We start from the raw sequence: 23,710 nt of genomic DNA on the forward strand, positions 1-23,710 counted from the left end.
CAGGCATGTTTGACTAATAAAATGTAAGATGATCAACATTGTTTTATGTTGCTATTTTTAATAGGCTAATTAATACAATAAGAAATTAGTTCATCCAAAAATAATACCCATGCCGCCTGTGGGAGACATGTCGTTTTCTAAATGACGGTCCAAGTCGATGTCGGTATGACTCATTAACTTAGCATTGTTTAATAACTAAACACATTCATTTATAATCTTCCAAGAAAGCATTCAATGTGCCACGACCCGTGGTTCATATGAAAATTTCCGTTTGCAACTTTTACCTCTGCAATAATGTGGCAAAATATGAATTTGAACTTATTCTTGCCAACTAGATTTTGCCCTGGCACAATTCTGCCGCGTTTTGGGGTCCAGAACAAATTGCAATAATTGTGTGTTATACATTTCGAACTGATGCATCTAAACAACCGCTCACAACTGAATCAGCCCACTTCAGCCAACTGGTAGGCGGTGGAAGCTAAGCGCAATTAGATTACAATCGAATGGAACAGAGCAGATTACTGGAGCGCGCAGTGCCATCATTTAACGTGAGAGATCTGCTGTCCCACCTCCGCCTCTCTTCTAATAGCTACCATCACAGCTTTCTCTAACTCCGACTCTCCTTATTTCCGTTTTTTTGTCTTACGGCGGGTTTATACCGGGCTTAAAAACAACTGATTGGTTTCCGTCATTCGTAGAACTATCTTTCGCCATACCTGCGTCTGAACCGATGTCTGGAGTTTAACGGCTTTTCTACTAGTTATTTTCACCAACACCAAGGTGATGTTGACCATTTTGGATGTATGTTTTTTTCAGTTTCTGATGTCTCATTGATTTATCGTTCTTATAGTTAGGAGTGAAATTAAATATTCTCCTGGAACTGCTACAGAGCTGCGCACTGCTCATTGAGATGGACCCGATATATTTCGCTCGGTGACCCCACGGTGCACTGGGTACTCATGGGGATGGTAGCTCGTGCGGTGCATGCAACCATGAAGCGGTTGCGTGTCAATTTGCTTCTCCTTTTCCTCTGCTTGTTACAGACGGTGAGTAGGCTACGCTATTCTCTCGTATTATTAATGATATATTCCTATTTATTAGCCTAATATATATTAGCCTAATATATTAGCTTACAATGGACTTCTCATAAATCTTTAATGCCATCCAGTTGTGGTAGCTATAACTGTAGACGTTGTTAAACGGGCTTCATGACACTTGATTATATTTAGACAAATCTTCAAGGTTTTTCTAATGACTACAGGCCCATTAGATGTTCGGTTTCCGAGGTATGTATGGACTTTGATAGGTCACTGTACCTTTGAGATTAATTAGATTTTAGTTGGCAGTACTCTAATTTTGGTGGTTCTCTGCTAATCAAAATGTTTAATCTATTGTTACTCACGGTTAATCCCGTAATTCTTAAAACATTTTTATTTTGGCGATTACAGTCATGATGAAATATATTGTCATTGAATATCGTACTTTCAGCACTCAGCACTGCCCGCTACGGTATGGGAAATGGGTCAGGTTTGTGTGTGCGGTGGTTGAAGTGGGATTAGTGGGGGTCTTGTTTTGGGACTGACCTTTACAATAAGGCATTCCAGCCATATCCCATTGCATTTGTGTAGCGGCGCAAAAGCGCTTAGTCTCTATTTCCAATACGATAAATGTTGTCTACCGGGGAAAATATGCCTTTTATATGCAAAGGAATTTCCTGAAGTTCTCTCCCAGTGCAACACCCCATAAACCATGTTGACAGGGCTGTAATGGTACATTCCCGTCATAGTGGAGTCCCTGTGTAAGACAGCAATGCCATCTGGAATCCCTATTTAGCCTTAACTTTACCCTATGTCTTTCTGTCTTTCTTTCTGTCATGCTACATGATAGATGAGAATGAGGATGCTTCATGGCTGATTGGATTGTTTTCAGATATTTGTATAGGTGGTTTTTGCATAACCAAAAGATGCTGGGCCTCAGAGATGCTGGGTTCAAAGATGCTGGGGCTCAAAGATGCAGGGGCTGAAAGTCTATATGCATCAGACATGGTGAAAATGTGTAACTAGTTGAGACAGTAATGAGGTCTTGTGTGATTGGTTGAGACAATAAGGAGGTCATGTGCGATTGCTTGTTTGTGTGCTGGGACAGCAGAGTTAGTTTGTTTGTTTGCGGGTGACAACAGAGTCAGTGTGTGTGTGCGCTGTTGACAACAGAGTTAGTGTGTATGTGCGCTGTTGACAACAGAGTTAGTGTGTATGTGTGCTGTTGACAACAGAGTTAGTGTGTATGTGCGCTGTTGACAACAGAGTTAGAGTGTATAGTTAGAGTGTATGTACGCTGTTGACAACAGAGTTAGAGTGTATGTGCGCTGGTGACAACAGAGTTAGTGTGTATGTGTGCTGTTGACAAGAGTTCATTAGTTTGTTGTAACGGGTGTGATAGCAGCAGGCCCATCCTGAACTGTGGCCAGACGGAGCTCTGTTTCACAACATAAACTCAACAGATCCCAGCTGAACTACCAACACACGCCCATACACAAAAAAAAATGTAAACACATTAGTGTTGGTCTGTGTGTGAGTACCTTAAACAAAGCCTGCGAGTCAGAAGGTGTACTTACGTGTGTGTTTGTGTGCGGGTTGGGGGGGGGGGGGTTGTTTGTTTGAGTGTTACTGTTGCCTGGGTCACGATATGCATCCAATGCCTTTATCCCTGTACTCTCAGTTAGCTCTGTCTAGTAGATGGCAAGAATCTCTCTCTCTCTCTCTACATTTCTTTGTCTACTTAATGTCTCTTCACCTCTTTCTTTTCATATTCCTCTCTTGAAACCCATCTCTCGACATCCCTCTTTCCACTCCCCCACACCCATTGTTGTCTTTCCACAGTCGTGTCTCTCCTCCTTTCACACTGTTAATGAGTTACATCCTGTATCCCATGAGTTACGTCCGAGAGCGCCCCAAAGGAGACAAACAAAGGTGACAAGAGGTGTAATGGGGAGCCATCGAGACACACCTCTTGACCGTCTTTCTACTTCCTGTCTGTCCAGGAAGTCAGCGGGAGGCATCCCACATGTCACTTCTTCTGGGAGATGCAGAAGGCAGAACAGGAATGTCATGATCAGCTGGAGACACAACTTCCAGAGCCTGAAGGTAGACACACATACACAGCCACACATAAACACACACACATAGTTATGGACGGTGTATTGATTTTCTTATTCGTTTACTTTTAAAGATAGTGGACTGGATCTTCTCTTTCTGTTCTCAGGGTCACCTACCACCTCTGAATGTGTTTATTCTTTCCCCTGATGTGTGTGTGTGTGTGTGTGTGTGTGTGTGTGTGCAGGCTGTGGTGGTCTATGGGACAACTTCACATGTTGGGCCCCAGCACCATTTGGGGAAGTGGTGACTCTCCCCTGCCCTCCTGCTGTCACACATCTCTTTGGACGACACGGTAAACATCCACCTGTTACAGGTCAGGGGTGGGTGGTCTTTCCCAATAGTTAGGTCTATTTATTATGGTTTGGTTTTATGGTCAGGGATGGGTGGTCTTTCCCAATAGTTAGGTCTATTTATTATGGTTTGGTTTTATGGTCAGGGGTGGGTGGTCTTTCCCAATAGTTAGGTCTATTTATTATGGTTTGGTTTTAAGGTCAGGGGTGGGTGGTCTTTCCCAATAGTTAGGTCTATTTATTATGGTTTGGTTTTAAGGTCAGGGGTGGGTGGTCTTTCCCAATAGTTAAGTCTATTTATTATGGTTTGGTTTTAAGGTCAGGGGTGGGTGGTCTTTCCCAATAGTTAGGTCTAGGTATTATGGTTTGGTTTTAAGGTCAGGGGTGGGTGGTCTTTCCCAATAGTTAGGTCTATTTATTATGGTTTGGTTTTAAGGTCAGGGGTGGGTGGTCTTTCCCAATAGTTAGGTCTATTTATTATGGTTTGGTTTTAAGGTCAGGGGTGGGTGGTCTTTCCCAATAGTTAGGTCTAGGTATTATGGTTTGGTTTTAAGGTCGGGTGGGTGGTTTTTCCCAATAGTTAGGTCTAGGTATTATGGTTTGGTTTTAAGGTTGGGGTGAGTGGTCTTTCCCAATAGTTAGGTGTACGTATTATGGTTTGGTTTTAAGGTCAGGGGTGGGTGGTCTTTCCCAATAGTTAGGTCTAGGTATTGTGGTTTGGTTTTAAGGTCAGGGTTGGGTAGTCATTCTGAATGGTTAGGGTTAGGTATTACGGTTTGGGACAGGCCTGAAAGAAACAAATGGTTTTCAGGTCTTGCATAGATATTTGACCCATCCATATCACTGTTCACTCTATTATATCACAGTCCACCGATAACTACAGTATATCACTGTTTACTATCACTATTTGTATCTCTGTCCACCGATAACTACAGTATATCACTGTTTACTATCTCTATTTATTTCTCTGTCCACCGATAACTACAGTATATCACTGTTTACTATCTCTATTTATATCTCTGTCCACCGATAACTATTCCGTTTTTTACTATCACCATTAAATCTCGTAGTCTTTAGATTAAATTGATGCGCACAAGTGAAATAATCCTGTGCGAAAGTTTTTAATGTATCAGCTGATGATAAACCTTTTTTTAATGAATAACAAATATTTTTCCATACCATGGGTCAATCCTGTTCGATTTTGAGGCTCTCCAGATATATTCCCCAAGGCACTGCGACAGGGAGTGTTAACATTATATCAGGTTAGTTTATTATAAATCAGGGTGTCCATTCCAGTCATTCTAATGGAGGTCATTAACTGTATGAGGGGATGGGAGCATTACATTTGACATCATTCATTTTCAGAATTGTGCACAGTTTGAGATTGTAAAGATATAATTCCGTGTACAATGCATTTGCCTTGCTTATTGTGGGAAGGTGATGACAGTTGTGCCAGACAGCAGGGCATTCTTGTTCTAAATAGATGACAGTGACTTGTAACGCGACTTGTAGGTTACAGACATATACCATTTCCATATGTGACACAAAAGTATTTAAACTGCAGAAAAGGGCATATTTTGATTTCTTGTGGGGTAGATCAGGGCGCCCCAGTAGAGGGGTCTTTACTGATGTTGATAGCTTTTAGTGGAAATGCTAAATTGTAAGATTTGAATCAAAGTTGGGCAATGTTAAAGGGGAATTACTTTCATGACTGTTTGTAAATATTTATATGCTGTTGTTTATCAGTATTTATATTATTGTTATAAACATTTATATGGTTATTTGTCACTGTTTATGTCAGTGATAAGGCACGAGGGGGTGTGGTATATGGCCAATATACCACGGCTACGAGCTGTTCGCAAGCACAACTCATTGAGTGCCTGGACACAGTGCTTAGCCAGGGAATATTGGTAACATATCAAAAACCCCTGAAATGCCTTATTGCTGTTATACACAAAGTACCAGCAAAACATGATGTGATTCGATGTCACATCCGTGGTATCTGATTTCATATACCACAGCTATCAGCCAATAGCGTTTGGAATTTCTATCCAGCCGGTTTATAAATGACTGAATGCTACTATATTACTGTATGTTACTGTTTGGTATATTGATGTTGGTCATTATTAGAATTACTGTTTATAACTATTTACGTTGTTGTCTGTCACTGTTTGCATGACTGTTTGTTCTCCGGGTCAGGTAAATTTAGCAGGAACTGTACGACAGCCGGCTGGTCTGATGTCTACCCTAACATCAGTTCCATCTGCTGGTCCGCCGAGCCCAAAGACGACCAGGTAGGATCACCGTGGCAACTGCACAGTTTGTGAAGCCTACAAAATCACCAATCACACTCAAAACAATTATGAGTCACATGGCCCAACTGCTGGGTAGCAGGTGTTTTAACAGCTAAATAGCCATTTGTGAATGACATACAGTAGATACAGTGTCTATCAATATAGGTGACGATGACTAGTGATGGCCATTCGAGGCTTCATAAACTTTATTTTAGCAGCAGGATATTATGCTGGCAGTGCTAACTCAGATTTTCTTTACCACAATGAAAGCCATAATTGAAATGTATAAGGCAATATAGTAAACAATCCACCAGAACCGTTTTATTTCACGCTTCCTATTGCGTAGCTATGTAAAGTTGTAGCCAGCGAAGTCTTTTCTGTCCTGAACCTCAGGCGTAATGCGTTTTGACTGTTATTGGAGCCGTCAGTCAGTCAGTCAAGGACTCAGTGAGAGACATTCACTCTTCTAGGCCGTCTCTGCTTACGCGGTCCGGCAAAAAAATCATGCATGACATAAAAACATACATTGATCACTTTTTTAATATCATGTTTTTAATAAAAACGTATTATAACGGATATGTTTTAAAAAGTAAAATGATCATGTTTTAATCCTTGAATTACATTCTCCCTAAAATGTTTTATTGATTCGGGAATCTGTTTCATTTCAGATGTTTTGATTGGGAGCGTTCACATGACAAAAACAAACAGGCAACGGTATTGCATAACATTTAAGTAACATTGAGGCTAGCTAGCCAGAGGGATAACATTACCTCTGTTACCCAAAAGTAAACCGCTAAGTATCCTTTAACATCTCAATCCCCTGCGCTAATGAGTACAACCTAAATAAACAAAATAGCACTAAATAAGTCAGCTATCTGTCGATAACTATCTACCTTGCTTACCTGCATGTAGTCCGTTCTTGTGATTGTTCTCAAATGCGAACTGTGAACAAACTTTCGAACAAACTGCGGCCTTCGAGATTTTGACAGTAGCAGAGGCTACTGTCAAAATACTGATATTTCAAAATACTGATATTTTACCAGCACTGGGTCCAAAATGACTAAAATCATGCGTTTTTTTGGGCATAATTGTTTAGAATGCAGACAGACACTGCGATCGGTCACTGAATCAGTTACTGTATCACAGCCTCTCTGGTGCTGGAATCTTCTGTTTGTCTCTTTGTCTGCTGGGGACAGCCGGTTTTAAGGTCAGAGACCACAGCGTGTGTGTTTGTGTGTGTATTCCCTGTGTTTATTCAGATGGCTTAAATGGCCGTGCCAGGTTATTGCGTGGATTCCTGTGCACCAAGGTCATTTGGTCATTAATTTGTAGTTGTTCCCATTTGTTTCTTTAATAGTAGTAATGTTTATTAGCCTGGTCAACTAATAGGCAATCTGCCAAGTACCAGCTTATACTGTGTCTGGGGTTGGAATTACAACCAACGAGAAGGAATGTAAACCATCATGGGTTCTGCTTGTTTCTCTCCCTTTCTCTTTCTCAATTACTAGTCTTTCTCGCTCTGTCTCATTTCTCTTCACACTCTTGCCCTCATCTCGCACTCTCACTCTCTGTTCTCACTCGTTCATTCACTCTCGTCTCTTCCTCGTTGCTTTTCTCACTCACCCTTTTTCTCCTTATCTCTTCCATCACTGTCTTCTTTCAGTCCCTCTTAATGTCACACTTTCTCTCTCAACGTCTCTTTCTTTCTCTCATTCTCTTCCTCTGTTTCTTTGTCCATCTCTAACTTGTCCTTTCTGATGCAGCGGGACTGTGTGACAGACTCTGTAGTACTGTATGACAGACTCTGTTGTACTGTGTGACAGACTCTGTAGTACTGTATGACGGACTCTGTAGTACTGTATGACGGACTCTGTAGTACTGTATGACAGACTCTGTAGTACTGTATGACGGACTCTGTAGTACTGTATAACAGATTCTGTAGTACTGTATAACGGACTGTAGTATTGTATGATGGACTCTGTAGTATTGTATGACAGCCTCTATGGTACTGTGTGACAGACTATATGGTACTGTATGGCAGACTCTATGGTGCTGTGTGACAGACTATATGGTACTGTATGGCAGACTCTATGGTGCTGTGTGACAGACTATATGGTACTGTATGGCAGATTCTATGGTACTCTGTAACAGACTCAGTTGTACTGTATGACAGACTATGTTGTACTCTATGATAGACTCAATGGTAATCTATGACAGACTCTATGATACTGTATGACAGACTCTATGGTACTCTGACAGACTCTATGATACTGTATGACAGACACTATGGTTGAGTTAGCCCAGGCCCTGTCAGGTGTTTCAGTGAGATTCCACAGTCAGAGGAAGGGATTCTGTCTCAGTAAGTTCTTCTGTAGAAAGGAAATGTATTTTCTCTCTCCCCGAGGACAGAGAAGTCCTTATAACCATAGTAACCTGTGGAAAATGTCAAGTGAGGACTATTTTAGGCTATAAAAAAGCTATTTTACGGTTACAGTCAGTGTGAGGGTCAGCATAACAGAATTAGTTCTAAGATTATACGTTTTGGTTTTGAGTTAAATTTAGGTTTAGATGTAGGGTTAGCACCAGGGTTTTGGGGCTAGCTTTGGCGTTAGGGTGAAGGTTAGGGGGAAATAGGATTTTGAATGGGAATACATTTTCATCCCCACAAAGTGTTTGTGTGGGTTGCACACGTGTCTGTCCGATGGTGTCTCAGGCTGGGGGAATGTTGTTTATAAGGATGACAGGGTGATGAAGAGAAGAACGATGAAGACTAAGACATTCACACTGGTGGCCTTTATTTCCCAACCTCTCGTGGTATGACATCTATGAGGGGGCGGGGGTAATTCATGCAGGGCGGAAGCTAAACAGCGCAAATGCAACCAAGTACGTATCTGCTGCATTCCAAACTGCTTGTAAGCACTGGAATAGACCCAGACTGTTTTGACAATCAGCTTTTTTATCGCGACGCCAAAGAGTATACCTTCTCTGTGTGTGTGTGTGTGCGTGTGTGTCCTTGCAGTAGCCTGGTGTGTATATAATATGTCTGGGGGGGGGGGTTTGTGTGTGTCCTGTAGCTGGTGTTTTACACGGTGGTGAAGACTCTGTATACACTGGGCCATAGTGTGTCCCTCGTCGCCCTCGTCGCCTCCACCCTCATCCTCTGTCTGTTCAGGTAACACAGACACACATACGCACACAAAAAACGTACACACACCTGCCACAACAAAGACACGCACGCACACACCCACACACACACGCACACACGAGTCCCCACCCCCCAAAAATGTTTTCGCATTTCTATTTGGTCATCTGAAATGAATTCTCATGGGTCCTTTTCTATGTGTATGAATTATGTCAATTATGTAACTATGGAAACACGTGCGTTTGCTAGTTTGGGCCAGTGGGGTCTGGTGTCAGACACAGCCTCCTGCAGCAGGGTTCCCACAGGCCCAATATAGGAAAAATATATACAGTGGGGTATTTGATACACTGCCAATTTTGCAGGTTTTCCCACTTACAAAGCATGTAGAAGTCTGTAATTTTTATCATGGGTACTCTTCAACTGTAAGAGACGGAATCTAAAACAAAAAATCCAGAAAATCACATTTTTAAGTAATTCATTTGCATTTTATTGCATGACTTAAGTATTTGATCAGAAAAGCAGAACTTAATATTTGGTACAGAAACCTTTGTTTGCGATTACAGAGATCATACATTTCCTGTAGTTCTTGACCAGGTTTGCACACACTGCAGCAAAAATCTTGGCCCACTCCTCCATACATACCTTCTCCAGATCCTTCAGGTTTCAGGGTTTTCGCTGGGTAATACAGACTTTCAGCTCCCTCCAAATATTTTCGATTAGGTTCAGGTCTGGAGACTGGCTAGGCCACTCCAGGACCTTGAGAGGCTTCTTACGGAGCCACTCCTTAGTTGCCCTGGCTGTGTGTTTCGGGTCGTTGTCATGCTGGAAGACCCAGCCACGACCAATCTTCAATGCTCTTACTGAGGGAAGGAGGTTGTTGGCCAAGATCTTGCGATACATGGCCCCATCCATCCTCCCCTCAATACGGTGCAGTCGTCCTGTCCCCTTTACAGAAAAGCATCCCCAAAGAATGATGTTTCCACCTCCATGCTTCACGGTTGGGATGGTGTTCTTGGGGTTGTACTCATCCTTCTTCTTCCTCCAAACATGGTGAGTGGAGTTTAGACCAAAAAACTATATTTCTGTCTCATCAGACCACATGACCTTCTCCCATTCCTCCTCTGGAACATCCAGATGGTCATTGGCAAACTTCGGATGGACCTGGACGTGCGCTGGCTTGAGCAGGGGGACCTTACGTGCGCTGCAGGATTCTAATCCATGACAGCGTAGTGTGTTTCTAATGGTTTTCATTGAGACTGTGGTCCCAGCTCTCTTCAGGTCATTGACCAGGTCCTGCCGTGTAGTTGTGGGCTGATCCCTCACCTTCCTCATGATCATTGATGCCCCACGAGGGGAGATCTTGCGTGGAGCCCCAGACCGAGGGAGATTCTCGTTCCCTGGTGCTTGGTCAGGAATTTGGTCAGGAACGTTCTCTCCCGATGCGTGCTCTCCATGGTCCTGAACCTTCTTGTCCTGTGCGCCCTTGAGGCACAGATTGAATGACCCCGCAGCACAATTTGTATAAGTATGTACACAACCAGTCAAAAGTTTGGACACGAATTCCCATACAGCAACCCTGATTGAGTCTTACCTTCTGCACGCATTCTGTCACCTCCAGTCATAGCAAGGCTATTAGCCAGTCAGGAAACAGGACCAAATACACAATACAACAACTAACCGACATACAGTACCAGTTATAAGTTTGGACACATCTACTCAAATAAGGGTCTTTCATTAGTTTAACTATTTTCCACAAAATAGAATAATAGTGAAGACATGAAAACAATGAAATAACGTATATGGAATCATATAGTAACCAAAGAAGTTTTTAGATAAATACATTTCATATTGTAAATTCTTCACACTTCTTTCATTCTCTCTCTCTTGACTGGTACTGTATGTATTTAAAAAAACGATTACATGACATTCAAGTAGATATACTTTTGTTGGACGATGGCAGGGTATTTTTTTAAAATGAAAACACATCTATTATACACAGCTCCCCATTACAGGGCACCTAGAGGATTGGGTCAGATTTATAATGTCTAAGTTATGAACTTTTGTTTAGTATTTGGTTGCAAAACTGTATGAAGTCTGTGACTTATTGACCTGAAATAATGCTGGGTATCTACCCTGGTGTTACTCTGCCAGGCCTGTACTGGGTATCTTCCCTGGTGATGGCTTGCCAGGCCTGTACTGGGTATCTTCTCTGGTGATGCTCTGCCAGGCCTGTACTGGGTATCTTCTCTGGTGATACCCAGTACAGGCCTGGCAGAGTAACACCAGGGAAGATCATCTTCAACTGATCATTTTCAGTTGTTTGTCTTTTTGCCTTAATCTCGTCTTCAGGAAATTAAACAAAAACATGAAAAAAACATCCTACTTTTGGCCTTGCTGTGTCTATGTTTGGGGTTCACTGTCTTGCTGTAAAATGAAGAGCCACCCTTTGAGTTGAGCAGAGGCATTTGCTTGTACTTTTGCAGACAAGATGTTTCTGTACACTTCAGGATGAATTCTTCTTCTGCTGTCAGCAGTTACATCATCAGATTTGTGAGCTTTTTCCAGGCACATATACATGCCCCAGTCATAACACCCCTTTCACCATATTTCACAGACGTGCTGGTATGCTGAGGCCCCCCCCCCCCCCCCCCCCCCCCCACACACACACACACACGTGTCATCCGTCCAGAATGCTACAGGCTGTTTAATGTACAATATTCTGGTTTAATTGGTTTTATTTACAGTTCAGCCTTGGTAGTCAGGTGAGGTCTTCTGCTGATGGTAGTGGCTGATCCATGCTTACTTCCTGGAGAGTTTTCCTCAACTGTTTGAAAGGTTTATTTCGGGGGTTTTATGGGCCTGCTAAGCATGTTCAGTACACTTCATGCAGTACACTTGTCTGGAAGCATCTCCATTCGTTATGTTCCTCCACTCGTTTATTCAGGCATTTCCTTAAATTTGTCACCTGTCTGTGTTTCTAAAAGAAGAAAAACTGTCCTAGTACTTTCTTCCAAATAAAGATGATTATTAAATTACTTTGGATCATATTTCAAATGTGTTAATGTCTTGTCACTTGTCTGTGTGGTGATCACATGGAAAACCTGTAGCTCGACCCTCTCAATGAGAATTTCTCAGCGTTTCTGAAAATGCATGTAAGGCCATTTAGAGTCAAACAGTTTAATTTCAAACATTTTGTCAGAGCAATAATGGGTTCATATGCTATCTGGGGGGGCCTTTGCCTGACAGACACACACACACACGTCCACACGTCCACCCAGTGAAAGTAGTGTTTTGGCTGCGTCTACAGTGCTCTGCGAGTTTCTTTTACAGTGGGCTATCAGGGACATTTCTGGATGTTTATACATCCCATAATTCACATAGTGACACTGTTTATAAACACTCTTATCCTGATTTCATGTCTGTGTTCACTCTCTCTGCATATGTGCGGGTGCGTGTGTGTGCATGTGTGTGCGTGTGCGTGCGGGTGCGTGTGTGTGTGTACGCAGAAGGCTTCACTGCACCAGGAATTACATCCATCTGAACCTGTTTGTGTCATTCATCTTGCGAGCGGTGGCCGTGCTGATTAAGGACTCAGTCATCTTCTCCTTTGACCAGACCACTGACTGCAGCTCACAGCCGTCACTGGTGAGACACTGCAGAACACGCGCCAGAAAAATACATGAAGAAGGACTAGGACAATTGTAAAACATTTTGTAGATATTTTGTTTTTGTTCACTTTTTTTTGTGTTAATATAAACCAGCCCATGTCATTTAAGGCAGTTCTGTCACCCAGTTTAATAGACAACTGAACATCAACATTCACTAGACAGGTAGACAGACAGGAGGATAGGACAGGTAGACAGACAGGAAGACAGACGGGTAAACAGGACAGATAGACAGGACAGGTAGACAGATAGGAAGACAGACGGGTAAACAGGACAGGTAAACAGGACAGATAGAGAGGACAGGTAGACAGATAGGAAGACAGACAGGTAAACAGGACAGATAGACAGGACAGGTAGACAGATAGGAAGACAGACGGGTAAACAGGACAGGTAAACAGGACAGATAGAGAGGACAGGTAGACAGATAGGAAGACAGACGGGTAAACAGGACAGGTAGACAGGACAGATAGACAGGACAGGTAAACAGGACAGGTAGACAGGACAGGTAGACAGATAGGAAGTCAGACAAGTAAACGGGACAGGTAGACAGACAGGAGGACAGGACAGGTAGACAGATAGGAAGACAGACAGGTAAACAGGACATGTAGGCAGGTCTGGTAGACAGTCTCAACCTATCATCACCCTCTGTAGTACGCCACTTTTAAATGTAGTTTGATCTTTCTTACTGCATAGTTACTACAGAATGTAAGTGTAAAATGCATCATTTTCCTTAGAGTATTATTCATGTTACCATGGCTTTCCAAACATTCCTTCTATTTCATATAGATTATTTTGTGATTTCGTATATGTGCTTGTGTATTTGTGTGTGTTAGGTGGGCTGTAAGGTCATTCTGGTGATGTTTAATTATTTCATCATGGCTAACTTCTTCTGGCTGCTGGTGGAGGGTCTGTACCTACACACACTCCTCTTGGTAACCTATGCCTACACCCACTTTGCCGTCTACCTCACCATTGGCTGGGGTAAGAACCAAACAAACCAACACAGAACCACACACCAGTTTTTACCATAGGATTTGTTTCAGCTTAAAAGTAAGAGGCTGAGTTGTTTTTTTTAGGGAAGCAAGACAAAAAAGAGATCCATGCTCTACCAAGATTTTACAGCAGTTGTCTTTGATGATTATTTACTGTATTTTTAGACAATTTATGAACTCTGAAGCTTTATTGCCGCACCGCGTAAGTGGAGCCAGCTAAGAAGAGCGAATGTCTCTTACTGACTGACTGACTGACTGGCTGGCTGGCTCTTGTTAAATAGTGTAGTGGTTAGAGAAGTGGACTTGTGAACTATAGGTCCCGAGTTCGTATCTCCTCGCGGGCGGTGCGTAGTATGCATTATGAATTATTCCATACAGACGAAAACTTTGCTGGCTAAAACTGTTAGTATCTACATTACGGTAAGCCTGTTTACGGTTATATTGCGACTGTTTCTAGTGGATTTGTGAAGTACGCACCCGTGCATGCGTTTAGGGTCAGGAGAGAAAAACACATTTGCTGGCTTAACAACGTAGTTACGATATCTTAAGCCTTAACTGAAACGGTATACGGTTATATTGCGACTGTTTCTGGCATGGAATAGTTCATCTTCAGTCTCACTAGCAATTGCTCAATTCTTATGATTATTCCTAGGAAGTAAGTAGATACTAGTAAGCCTATTTAACACAATCCTCAATGGAGTCTAGCGACTGCTGATACTTGTAATGCCGTGGCATAGTGGTGAAAGACAGTGCCTCTCATATGGAAGACCTACGCTCAAATCTTTTGAAAGCAACAACATTTATTTATTATTTCTGGTAGATTCCACAATTCTTTCGTCTTTTCACTTGATGAAAAAGTTATTTATTTTCGCCTTTATTGATAGTTATTGTATAAATATAATTCACAAATGAAAGAAATAATTATGTTGTTTTGCCATGAAAGAAAAAATATGTTCCTATGCCATGAAATGAAATAATTTTCTTCAGACTCGCTAGCAATTGTTCAAATCTTATGACTATTCCAGTAAGTTAGTAGATACCGGTAAAGCTTATTACTCGCTAATACACACTGTTAAAACAGCCAGTGGCAAACACAATACATAGCCGCTATTTGTGGTAGAGGTAAACTTAGTAAGAAACGTTAATCAGTTTAACTGTATCAATTTAATTCACGAATGGCCAATTAACTATTAAAACGGCCAGTGGCAAAAGAGCATTTGTTCAGAATATACAGATGCCGGGTCTCAATATAGACAAGAGGCTATACTGGCCAGCAAATATACAACTCTGTTGTCTAGTGGTTAACAACACAGCCTTTCACATGGGGGACCCGGGTCCGACTCTCGAGATGGCGACACATTCTATCGCGGGCCGGCTGAACTGGGCTTGCCTGAAAGAAATTACTCAACAATTGTAAAGGAAAATAAGAGAAATCTGAATGGAATAAAGTTAATGATAACTTCTTTCAAAATGTGTATTCCTGAGTGTTACTTATCAATCTATTTACAAACCAGAAATAAGGGAGCACACGTGATAACACCACATTCAAATTCTAGAAATGTAAGTCGAAATATCCGCAATTTAGTGGAAAATAAATATGTAATTGCAATTGGTATAAACGCTGGAGGGTGATCGAGGTAAGACCAACAAGCACCGATTTCCACTGTACAACAATGTTTGTCATTTTTAACTCTGAATTGTTGCATTTTAACTGCATTTCAAAGAGAGCTTATAGAGACAATGAGTGGTCAGATTATTTTAATACTGGAACAAAATCAGCGTCATTGACACGTCATACAATAGAAAATCCACTGCCATCGTTTGGGCCGAATTGTCCCATGAGTCCCATAGGCCGCCATTATCAGATTGGTTTTAAATGTCTAGATCACTCAGCAGGACGAAGACCCAACCAGAAGACTGCTTTTCTTGCAGGGACCCAACATGGGGCCCTGACCCCAACTTTCTGGTCCCCTGTATTAAACGTTCTATGTACTTGCTTCCTGTTTCTTTCTCCTTTCGCTTCCTCCTGCATGTATTGCAGCCTGCCCCCAGTCAAACAGCCAGCCTCTGTCTCAAATTAGCCCGGCTTGTGTAAAACACAAAAGTTATAATAAAAACGTACTCTCCAATTTTCCGCCTCTGCTGAGGTCAGGCTCAGTTCTAGCTGGATAATAGCCCGGCCCATTACGCCAACAGAAGTCTCCGCCAGCAGCTAGGCTAACCATCTGACTGAGTGACACATCTGTAACTGACTGTTTACCAGTTGGGTACTCATTCTCTCGAAGCCATTTATTGCTTGTGTGGGGGATGTCTGTAGACATCACGGGACAACATTTTCGTTGATGTCATCTAGTTGTGAGATTTTATTTCCACTTCCGAGGGTCTGCTAAAACCCATCTCCTGACTTAGGCAGTTATTTCACATTTCAACCCTTTGGACTATGGCAACACAGATCAGGGGAAACAAACGTGAGAAACTGTTGATGACACTGATTGTTTGTGGAGACCAGCATTATTATCACTCCGTGGAGGGTTTTCACTCTTCTCCGAAGCATGGAGAAATATTTCGATTTGGACCCATATCAGGTATCTGTCATTTTGTAGAAAACATATATTATTATTAATGTTTTAGAACGAAGTCCTTGTGCCATCATATGTAGTTACTGCTAACTATCGTTCTAATTCTGATATGGAAAAGCACATGGGGGCTCCTCTGTATGGCGATGCCTGTAGTGCTTTGTGTGTGGTGGCAAAGATAAAACTCCTACCAACTCTCCTTTAAACCAATTATTTTAATAGGACACGGCATTGAGAAAAATAGATATTTCCTAACATTCCTTTTAAGGTCAGTTGGGGCGCCAGCTTAACAAGTGGTTTTGTGTGAGACGCAGTCACTCATATTGCGATGGTTCTATTCAGCCTGTGTGCATTCTGGATCTCCGTGACCTGTAGCTGAACTATGTAAGTTCAGAACCAAATTACACAGTATATACAGTTGCTCTGCTGTGTTTTTGTTCCTAATCAACTCTGTCAAATGAATAGGTAGCTTGGATAAAGCATATATATTTTAATAGCAGTGCACTGTCAAGTCAATTATCCCTCCATTATCCAAATTCCATTATCCCTCCATTATCAAAATTCCATTATCCCTCCATTATCCAAATTCATATGTAGAGTTCATGTGTATATCACTTCTTTTTTCACACCAATCCATTCTTCTTCAGTTTTTTTCAAACCAGACAGTGATTTTCTGAAAATGTGTTATAAGCCTATATCTAAAAACATATAAACGCTATGTATTGTTTCAGTGGGAGGACACATTAATGTCCATGATCCATCTGAAGAGAATACCTTTGTAAAATCAAGAGCATTGGTGAAGTATGGAACTGTTATGCTTGTGTTTATTTCCTCTTTTCTTTTGGATTCAGACAAATTAACATTTATTTATTGCCTTGGTTTTTAAAACCAGGAGGCGAATAAACTATAATAGAGCCCAAGTTCTACATAATGACAAATGATGACAGACACTTTTCCAGATAGACACAAAAAACATGAATCTAAGCATTAGAGTAGATTCTGATGAAGAAATATTTTTAAATTGTGTGGCTGATTTTGTCTGCATCACATCTAAGCCAATAGGACATGTGGGTCATCCTGGCTTAGATGTGACAGTATGACAAATCTGGATTTGACATTGAGCTTCAACCTGTCCCTTCTCAATGCAACCAGAAATGACCTGCAGCTCTACACATTTTGCTGTGGTTTCTGCAATTTTTTAATCTATTTGAGCATCTGGTGTAGTTCTGGTGGGTGTGCTGTGTCATTCTACTATTATTCTATTATTCCATTATTGATCATGCATGTATAAACACAATTCTGGCCTTCCACCCCAAAATGGGAGGTTTTAAAATAAAGTAAAAGTCGCAGACAGCATCTTAAAAATTCTATATTTCTGGAATCACTCAACTTGAAACAGCCACATGGCGGTGCAATGCTGCCGAATTAGCCTAGGGGAAACGTTGCACAAACACAGCCCCGGTTTTAACCTCAGTCATAAAACACAGGGGTTTTTATTCCCGTTATAAAACAATGAAGTATATGTTGAGTGTATAAACACTGTTATACTGTCCTCTGTCTCCCCCTCCTCTCCAGTTCTCTTCCTGGACTGGTGGGTGTGTCTCCTTCATCCGTCAGCTCATGACATTAACCAGCCAGTGTGTTAATGTTCCTTGTGTTTATGTAGTTACAGTTGGATCGTGTCTGTGGTGTTTACATTCGTTTATAGGCTGATCTTTGGTGGATGTTTAAATTGTGTCTCAATGAAGTCTGGTTTTCTCTGGGTTGCCTCGTTAAACTCTCTCCCCTCCCCCTTTCTCTCTCCCCCTTTCTCTCTCCCTCATTCTCTCTCCCTCTTTCTCTCTCATCCTCTGTAATGTTTTTGCTTGCATTTTCCTCCCCTCTTCCGGTATTTCCTCCCCTCCCCTCTCCCACTTTACCTCAATCTCTCTCTCTTTCTATCTGTTTCTATATATTTCTCTTCATCCGTCCGTCTTTCTCTCACTCTTTTTCTCGTTCCCGCTCTCCAATCTATCTCTCCCTCCATCTCTCTCTGTCTTTCTTTCAATCTTGGTCTCAGGGCTTCCCTTAGTGTTTTTGCTGGCGTGGGTCCTTTGTAGGATATATCTGGAAGATACTGGGTGAGTCTGCTCAGACGTAGTCAACAGGCAACATGAGGTTTTACTGTCTCACTAGCTCATCAAAACATGATTAATAAGTGTGTGTGTGTGTGTGTTTGCACAGCTGCTGGGAGAGAAATGACACCTTAATCCCTAGGAGGGTGATCAACTGGCCCATAATGGCGTCTGTGATAGTGAGTATCAGGTCAACAATCCCGATGGGTGACAAATAAAAGGATAATTCATGGGGTTCTTCCGCCTGGACCTGTTGGTAACCAGGGGACCTGTTGGGTAACCAGGGGACCTGTTGGTAACCAGGGGATCTGTTGGGTAACCAGGGGACCTGTTGGGTAACCAGGGGATCTGTTGGGTAACCAGGGGACCTGTTGGTAACCAGGGGACCTTTTGGGTAACCTGGGGACCTGTCTGGTAACCAGGGGACCTGTCTGGTAACCAGGGGATCTGTTGGTAACCAGGGGACCTGTTGTAACCAGGGGACCTGTTGGGTAACCAAGGGACCTGTCTGGTAACCAGGGGACCTGTTGGGTAACCAGGGGACCTGTTGGTAACTAGGGGACCTGTCTGGTAACCAGGGGACCTATTGGGTAACCAGGGAACCTTTTGGGTAACCAAGGGATGTCAGTGGGGCTCTAATGGATCACAATCATGCTAATTGTTCTATCGTCTGGTCAGGTCAACTTCATTCTGTTCGTTAGTATCATCCGCATCCTTGTCCAGAAACTACGCCGTTCCAACGTGGGTGGAATCAACCAATCACAGTACAGGTGCAGTGCTCTCCCAACAACCAATCGCAGTATTGCTCCCATCAACCAATCACAACACCGTCAGTCACATTTTCACATACTATTTGCGCACACCTGTGTTTCGTAGGCGTTTAGCCAAGTCGACTCTGTTGCTGATCCCTCTGTTTGGAATCAACTACATGGTGTTTGTCTATCTGGTGGAGACAGGGAGCGACAGGATGAATGAATACAAGATACTGTTCGACCTGGGCCTGGGGTCATTCCAGGTACGTCACTACCTCAAAACCTCTTCCTTAGCCTTAGCAACCCACCTGGGGTCTAGGGATTCCTGGGTATTTTATTCACCTCATTCAGCGCATATACCATTGGTTTAATGTCGTATATGCTGTGTACTGGATCTAGTCTATTAAAAGCTGACTATGTTATACACACTGCTTGTTCACTAGGGTCTGGTGGTGGCGGTCCTCTACTGCTTCCTCAACACTGAGGTGAGTCAGCTGAACGGTGAATACAGGTGTCTTCCTCTGGTGTGTTCTCTGTAACCGAGCCTTTTGATATTTACAGTGGGGAGTATTAGATACACTGCTGATTTTGCAGGTTTCCCTACTTACAAAGCATGTAGAGGTCTGTAATTTTTATCATAGGTGCACTTCAACTGTGAGAGACGGAATCTAAAACAAAAATCCAGAAAATCACATTGTATGATTTTTAAATTATTAATTTGCATTTTATTGCATGACATAAGTATTTGATCACCTACCAACCAGTAAGAATTCCGGCTCTCACAGACCTGTTAGTTTTTCTTTAAGAAGCCTTCCTGTTCTTCACTCATTACCTGTATTAACTGCACCTGTTTGAACTCGTTACCAGTATAAAAGACACCTGTCCACACACTCAATCAAACAGCCTCCAACCTCTCCACAATAGCCAAGACCAGAGAACTGTGTAAGGACATCAGGGATAAAATTGTAGACCAACACAAGGCTGGGATGGGCTACAAGACAATAGGCAAGCAGCTTGGTGAGAAGGCAACAACTGTTGGCGCAATTATTCGAAAATGGAAGAAGTTCAAGATGACGGTCAATCTCCCTCAGTCTGGGGCTCCATTCAAGATCTCACCTCATGGGGCATCAATGATCATGAGGAAAATGAGGGATCAGCCCAGAACTACACGGCAGGACCTGGTCAATGACCTTAAGAGAGCTGGGACCACAGTCTCAAAGAAAACCATTATTAACACACTACACCGTCATGGATTAAAATCCTGCAGCACACGCAAGGTCCCCCTGCTCAAGCCAGCGCATGTCCAGGCCTGTCTGAAGTTTGCCAATGACCATCTGGATGATCCAGAGGAGGAATGGGAGAAGGTCATGTGGTCTGATGAGACAAAAATAGAGCTTTTTGGTCTAAACTCCACTCGCCGTGTTTGGAGGAAGAAGAAGGATGAGTACAACCCCAAGAACACCATCCCAACCGTGAAGCATAGAGGTGGAAACATCATTCTTTGGGGATGCTTTTCTGCAAAGGGGACAGGACGACTGCACCGTATTGAGGGGAGGATGGATGGGGCCATGTATCGCAAGATCTCGGCCAACAACCTCCTTCCTTCAGTAAGAGCATTGAAGATGGGTCGTGGCTGGGTCTTCCAGCATGACACCGACCCGAAACACACAGCCAGGGCAACTAAGGAGTGGCTCCATAAGAAGCATCTCAAGGTCCTGGAGTGGCCTAGCCAGTCTCCAGACCTGAACCCAATAGAAAATCTTTGGAGGGAGCTGAAAGTCTGTATTGCCCAGCGACAGCCCCGAAACCTGAAGGATCTGGAGAAGGTCTGTATGGAGGAGTGGGCCAAAATCCCTGCTGCAGTGTGTGCAAACCTGGTCAAGAACTACAGGAAACATATGATCTCTGTAATTGCAAACAAAGGTTTCTGTACCAAATATTAAGTTCTGCTTTTCTGATGTATCAAATACTTATGTCATGCAATGAAATGCAAATTAATTACTTAAAAATCACACAATGGGATTTTCTGGATTTTTACAGACCTCTACATGCTTTGTAGGTGGGAAAACCTGCTTAATCGTCAGTGTATCTGGTTCTGGTTCTTGCCACTGTAAGTGTGTTTGTGTGCAGGTCCAGGCTGAGCTGAAGAGTAAGTGGAGGAGTGTGTCGTTGAAGCGCTACGTCGGACGGGACTGCCGCCTGCACAGCGTGTCAATGAGCCCCAACAAGACTGACCCCCCTGCTGGTTTCCAGAGGAGCTCCAGAGCCCAGTCCATCCTGCAGACGGAGACCACCTCCCTCTGAAACGGATCGGCCTGTGACGCCGCACAGACGAGACATACTGGACCTTATTCTATCCTGTGGAGTTCATCCTCTGTGGCCCGGGTTTGTCCAGCGGTTTAAGCCCATGCCTGTGGTGCCCACATACTGCTGCACTATGGATCTGAATACTGTTATTTCAGCAAAGATTATTTAGTCAATTGTATCAAATAAAACTTGAATACCCCCCCCCCCCCACCCCACCCCCCAAAAGTATGTATTCTCTCCTTCCTCTCTCCTGTGTGGCCTGGAAACCAGGATGTTTTGTCTGTGTGCCGTTGCGGTGTAGCCACCACGTCCTGGCTGAGGGAGCTGTGATGAGAAGCCGAACGGCTTTGTGAGAGAAACGTTTCATTATTCGATTCTCCAGCACCCGACGTGGACTTTAAACGAGGCCCATAATTGCGAATTCTACATCATGAAATTAGAAGGGGGAACAATTGGGCAAAATGAAAAATATGCCAGATATTGGAACTTGTTCGAATGGAGGCCTGAGAGAACAGAGAGGGGACTCAAGTGATTATATTGGTCGGAGAAAACCCCCCCCCGAGACCCAACGTTAATGAATAGCCGAGTGCCACAGAGAGACTGGATATGTCATTATCTCTGTCTGTTAGTGTGTGTGTGTCTGTTAGTGTGTGTGTGTGTCTGTTAGTTTGTGTGTGTGTGTCTATTAGTGTGTGTGTGTGTGTGTGTGTCTGTTAGTGTGTGTGTGTGTCTGTTAGTTTGTGTGTGTGTGTGTGTGTGTGTCTATTAGTGTGTGTGTCGGTGTGTCGGTGTGTCAGTGTGTGTGTGTCTGTTAGTGTGTGGGTGTGTGTCTGTGTGTGTGTCTGTTAGTGTGTGTGTCTGTTAGTGTGTGTGTCTGTTAGTGTGTGCGTGTGTGTGCATGTCTGTGTGTGTGTGTGTGTGAGTGAGTGTAACGCTGAGCTTTTTTTCTCTGCTGGAATAAGCTTGTCATTCCAGGCATTAAACACACCTGGTCCACAGTCTGCCTCAGTGGAGAGTTAGGGTGCCCTTGATTCACGTGTGTCCATCACCCTCACACACACACACACGCCATCACTCTAACACAGACAACCACACACACACACTCTAAAAAGAAAATCACATAAATCAGTTTTTGATCATAGAATAAGAAAAACCCCTCACTTTACTGTATTGACTGTACTAATGTACACTCACCTAAAGGATTATTAGGAACACCTGTTCAATTTCTCATTAATGCAGTTATCTAATCAACCAATCACATGGCAGTTTCTTCAATGCATTTAGGGGTGTGGTCCTGGTCAAGACAATCTCCTGAACTCCAAACTGAATGTCAGAATGGGAAAGAAAGGTGATTTAAGCAATTTTGAGCCAGACGGGCCGGTCTGAGTATTTCACAATCTGCTCAGTTACTGGGATTTTCACGCACAACCATTTCTAGGGTTCACAAAGAATGGTGTGAAAAGGGAAAAACATCCAGGATGCGGCAGTCCTGTGGGCGAAAATGCCTTGTTGATGCTAGAGGTCAGAGGAGAATGGGCCGACTGATTCAAGTTGATAGAAGAGCAACTTTGACTGAAATAACCACTCGTTACAACCGAGATATGCAGGAAAGCATTTGTGAAGCCACAACACGCACAACCTTGAGGCGGATGGGCTACAACAGCAGAAGACCCCACCGGGTACCACTCATCTCCACTACAAATAGAAAAAAGAGGCTACAATTTACACAAGCTCACCAAAGTTCGACAGTTGAAGACTGGAAGAATGTTGCCTGGTCTGATGAGTCTCGATTTCTGTTGAGACATTCAGATGGTAGTGGATCCATCATGCCTTGTTACCACTCTGCATGCTGGTGGTGGTAGTGTCATGGTGTGGGGGATGTTTTCTTGGCATATTTTAGGCCCCTTCGTGCCAATAGGCATCGTTTAAATGCCATGGCCTACCTGAGCATTGTTTCTGACCATGTCCATCCCTTTATGACCACCATGTACCCATCCTCTGATGGCTACTTCCAGCAGGATAATGCACCAAGTCACAAAGCTCGAATCATTTCAAATTGGTTTCTTGAACATGACAAGGAGTTCACTGTACTGATTTTGGCCCCCACAGTCACCAGATCTCAACCCAATAGAGCATCTTTGGGATGTGGTGGAATGGGAGCATCGTGCCCTGGATGTGCATCCCACAAATCTCCATCAACTGCAAGATGCTATCCTATCAATATGGGCCAACATTTCTAAAGAATGCTTTCAGCACCTTGTTGAATCAATGCCACTTAGAATTAAGGCAGTTCTGAAGGCGAAAGGAGGTCAAACACAGTATTAGTACGGTGTTCCTAATAATCCTTTAGGTGAGTGTATATGGAACAAGAATGAATCAGAAATGCGGCAATTAGAAGGAATATCCTTTATTCTTTCTATATC

At 42.9% G+C, this 23,710-nt stretch overlaps 1 protein-coding gene across 2 annotated transcripts; it reads left to right on the forward strand.

Annotated features, from left to right (window-relative positions):
* Nucleotides 1-490: 490 nt before the first annotated feature.
* On the forward strand, nucleotides 491-21,982 carry LOC105022011 (vasoactive intestinal polypeptide receptor 2). 2 transcript variants are annotated; one of them, XM_020041718.3, is made up of 14 exons: nucleotides 491-780; nucleotides 890-1,046; nucleotides 3,041-3,143; nucleotides 3,340-3,447; nucleotides 5,645-5,739; nucleotides 8,814-8,911; nucleotides 12,388-12,526; nucleotides 13,380-13,527; nucleotides 18,174-18,234; nucleotides 18,338-18,407; nucleotides 18,907-18,998; nucleotides 19,105-19,243; nucleotides 19,424-19,465; nucleotides 21,111-21,982. In XM_020041718.3, exons 2-14 carry the CDS (start codon nucleotides 960-962, stop codon nucleotides 21,282-21,284), a joined length of 1,356 nt encoding a protein of 451 aa, XP_019897277.1. In that variant the 5' UTR covers nucleotides 491-780; nucleotides 890-959; the 3' UTR covers nucleotides 21,285-21,982. The 2 variants fall into 2 exon arrangements, with proteins under 2 accessions (XP_019897277.1, XP_010888405.1); XM_010890103.4 differs by having other exon boundaries at nucleotides 491-1,046.
* The last annotated feature ends 1,728 nt before the right edge of the window (nucleotides 21,983-23,710 follow it).

This window comes from Esox lucius, chromosome 21, assembly GCF_011004845.1.
Source record: "Esox lucius isolate fEsoLuc1 chromosome 21, fEsoLuc1.pri, whole genome shotgun sequence".
NCBI lineage: Eukaryota > Metazoa > Chordata > Actinopteri > Esociformes > Esocidae > Esox > Esox lucius.

Excerpts from the sequence above, each read along its gene's own strand:
- LOC105022011 (XM_010890103.4), top strand. The coding sequence starts at position 960 with ATGGGGATGGTAGCTCGTGCGGTGCATGCAACCATGAAGCGGTTGCGT. Across the intron at positions 1,047-3,040 it reads TCCTCTGCTTGTTACAGACG|GAAGTCAGCGGGAGGCATCC; the intron begins GTGAGTAGGCTA and ends CTGTCTGTCCAG. Across the intron at positions 3,144-3,339 it reads ACAACTTCCAGAGCCTGAAG|GCTGTGGTGGTCTATGGGAC; the intron begins GTAGACACACAT and ends GTGTGTGTGCAG.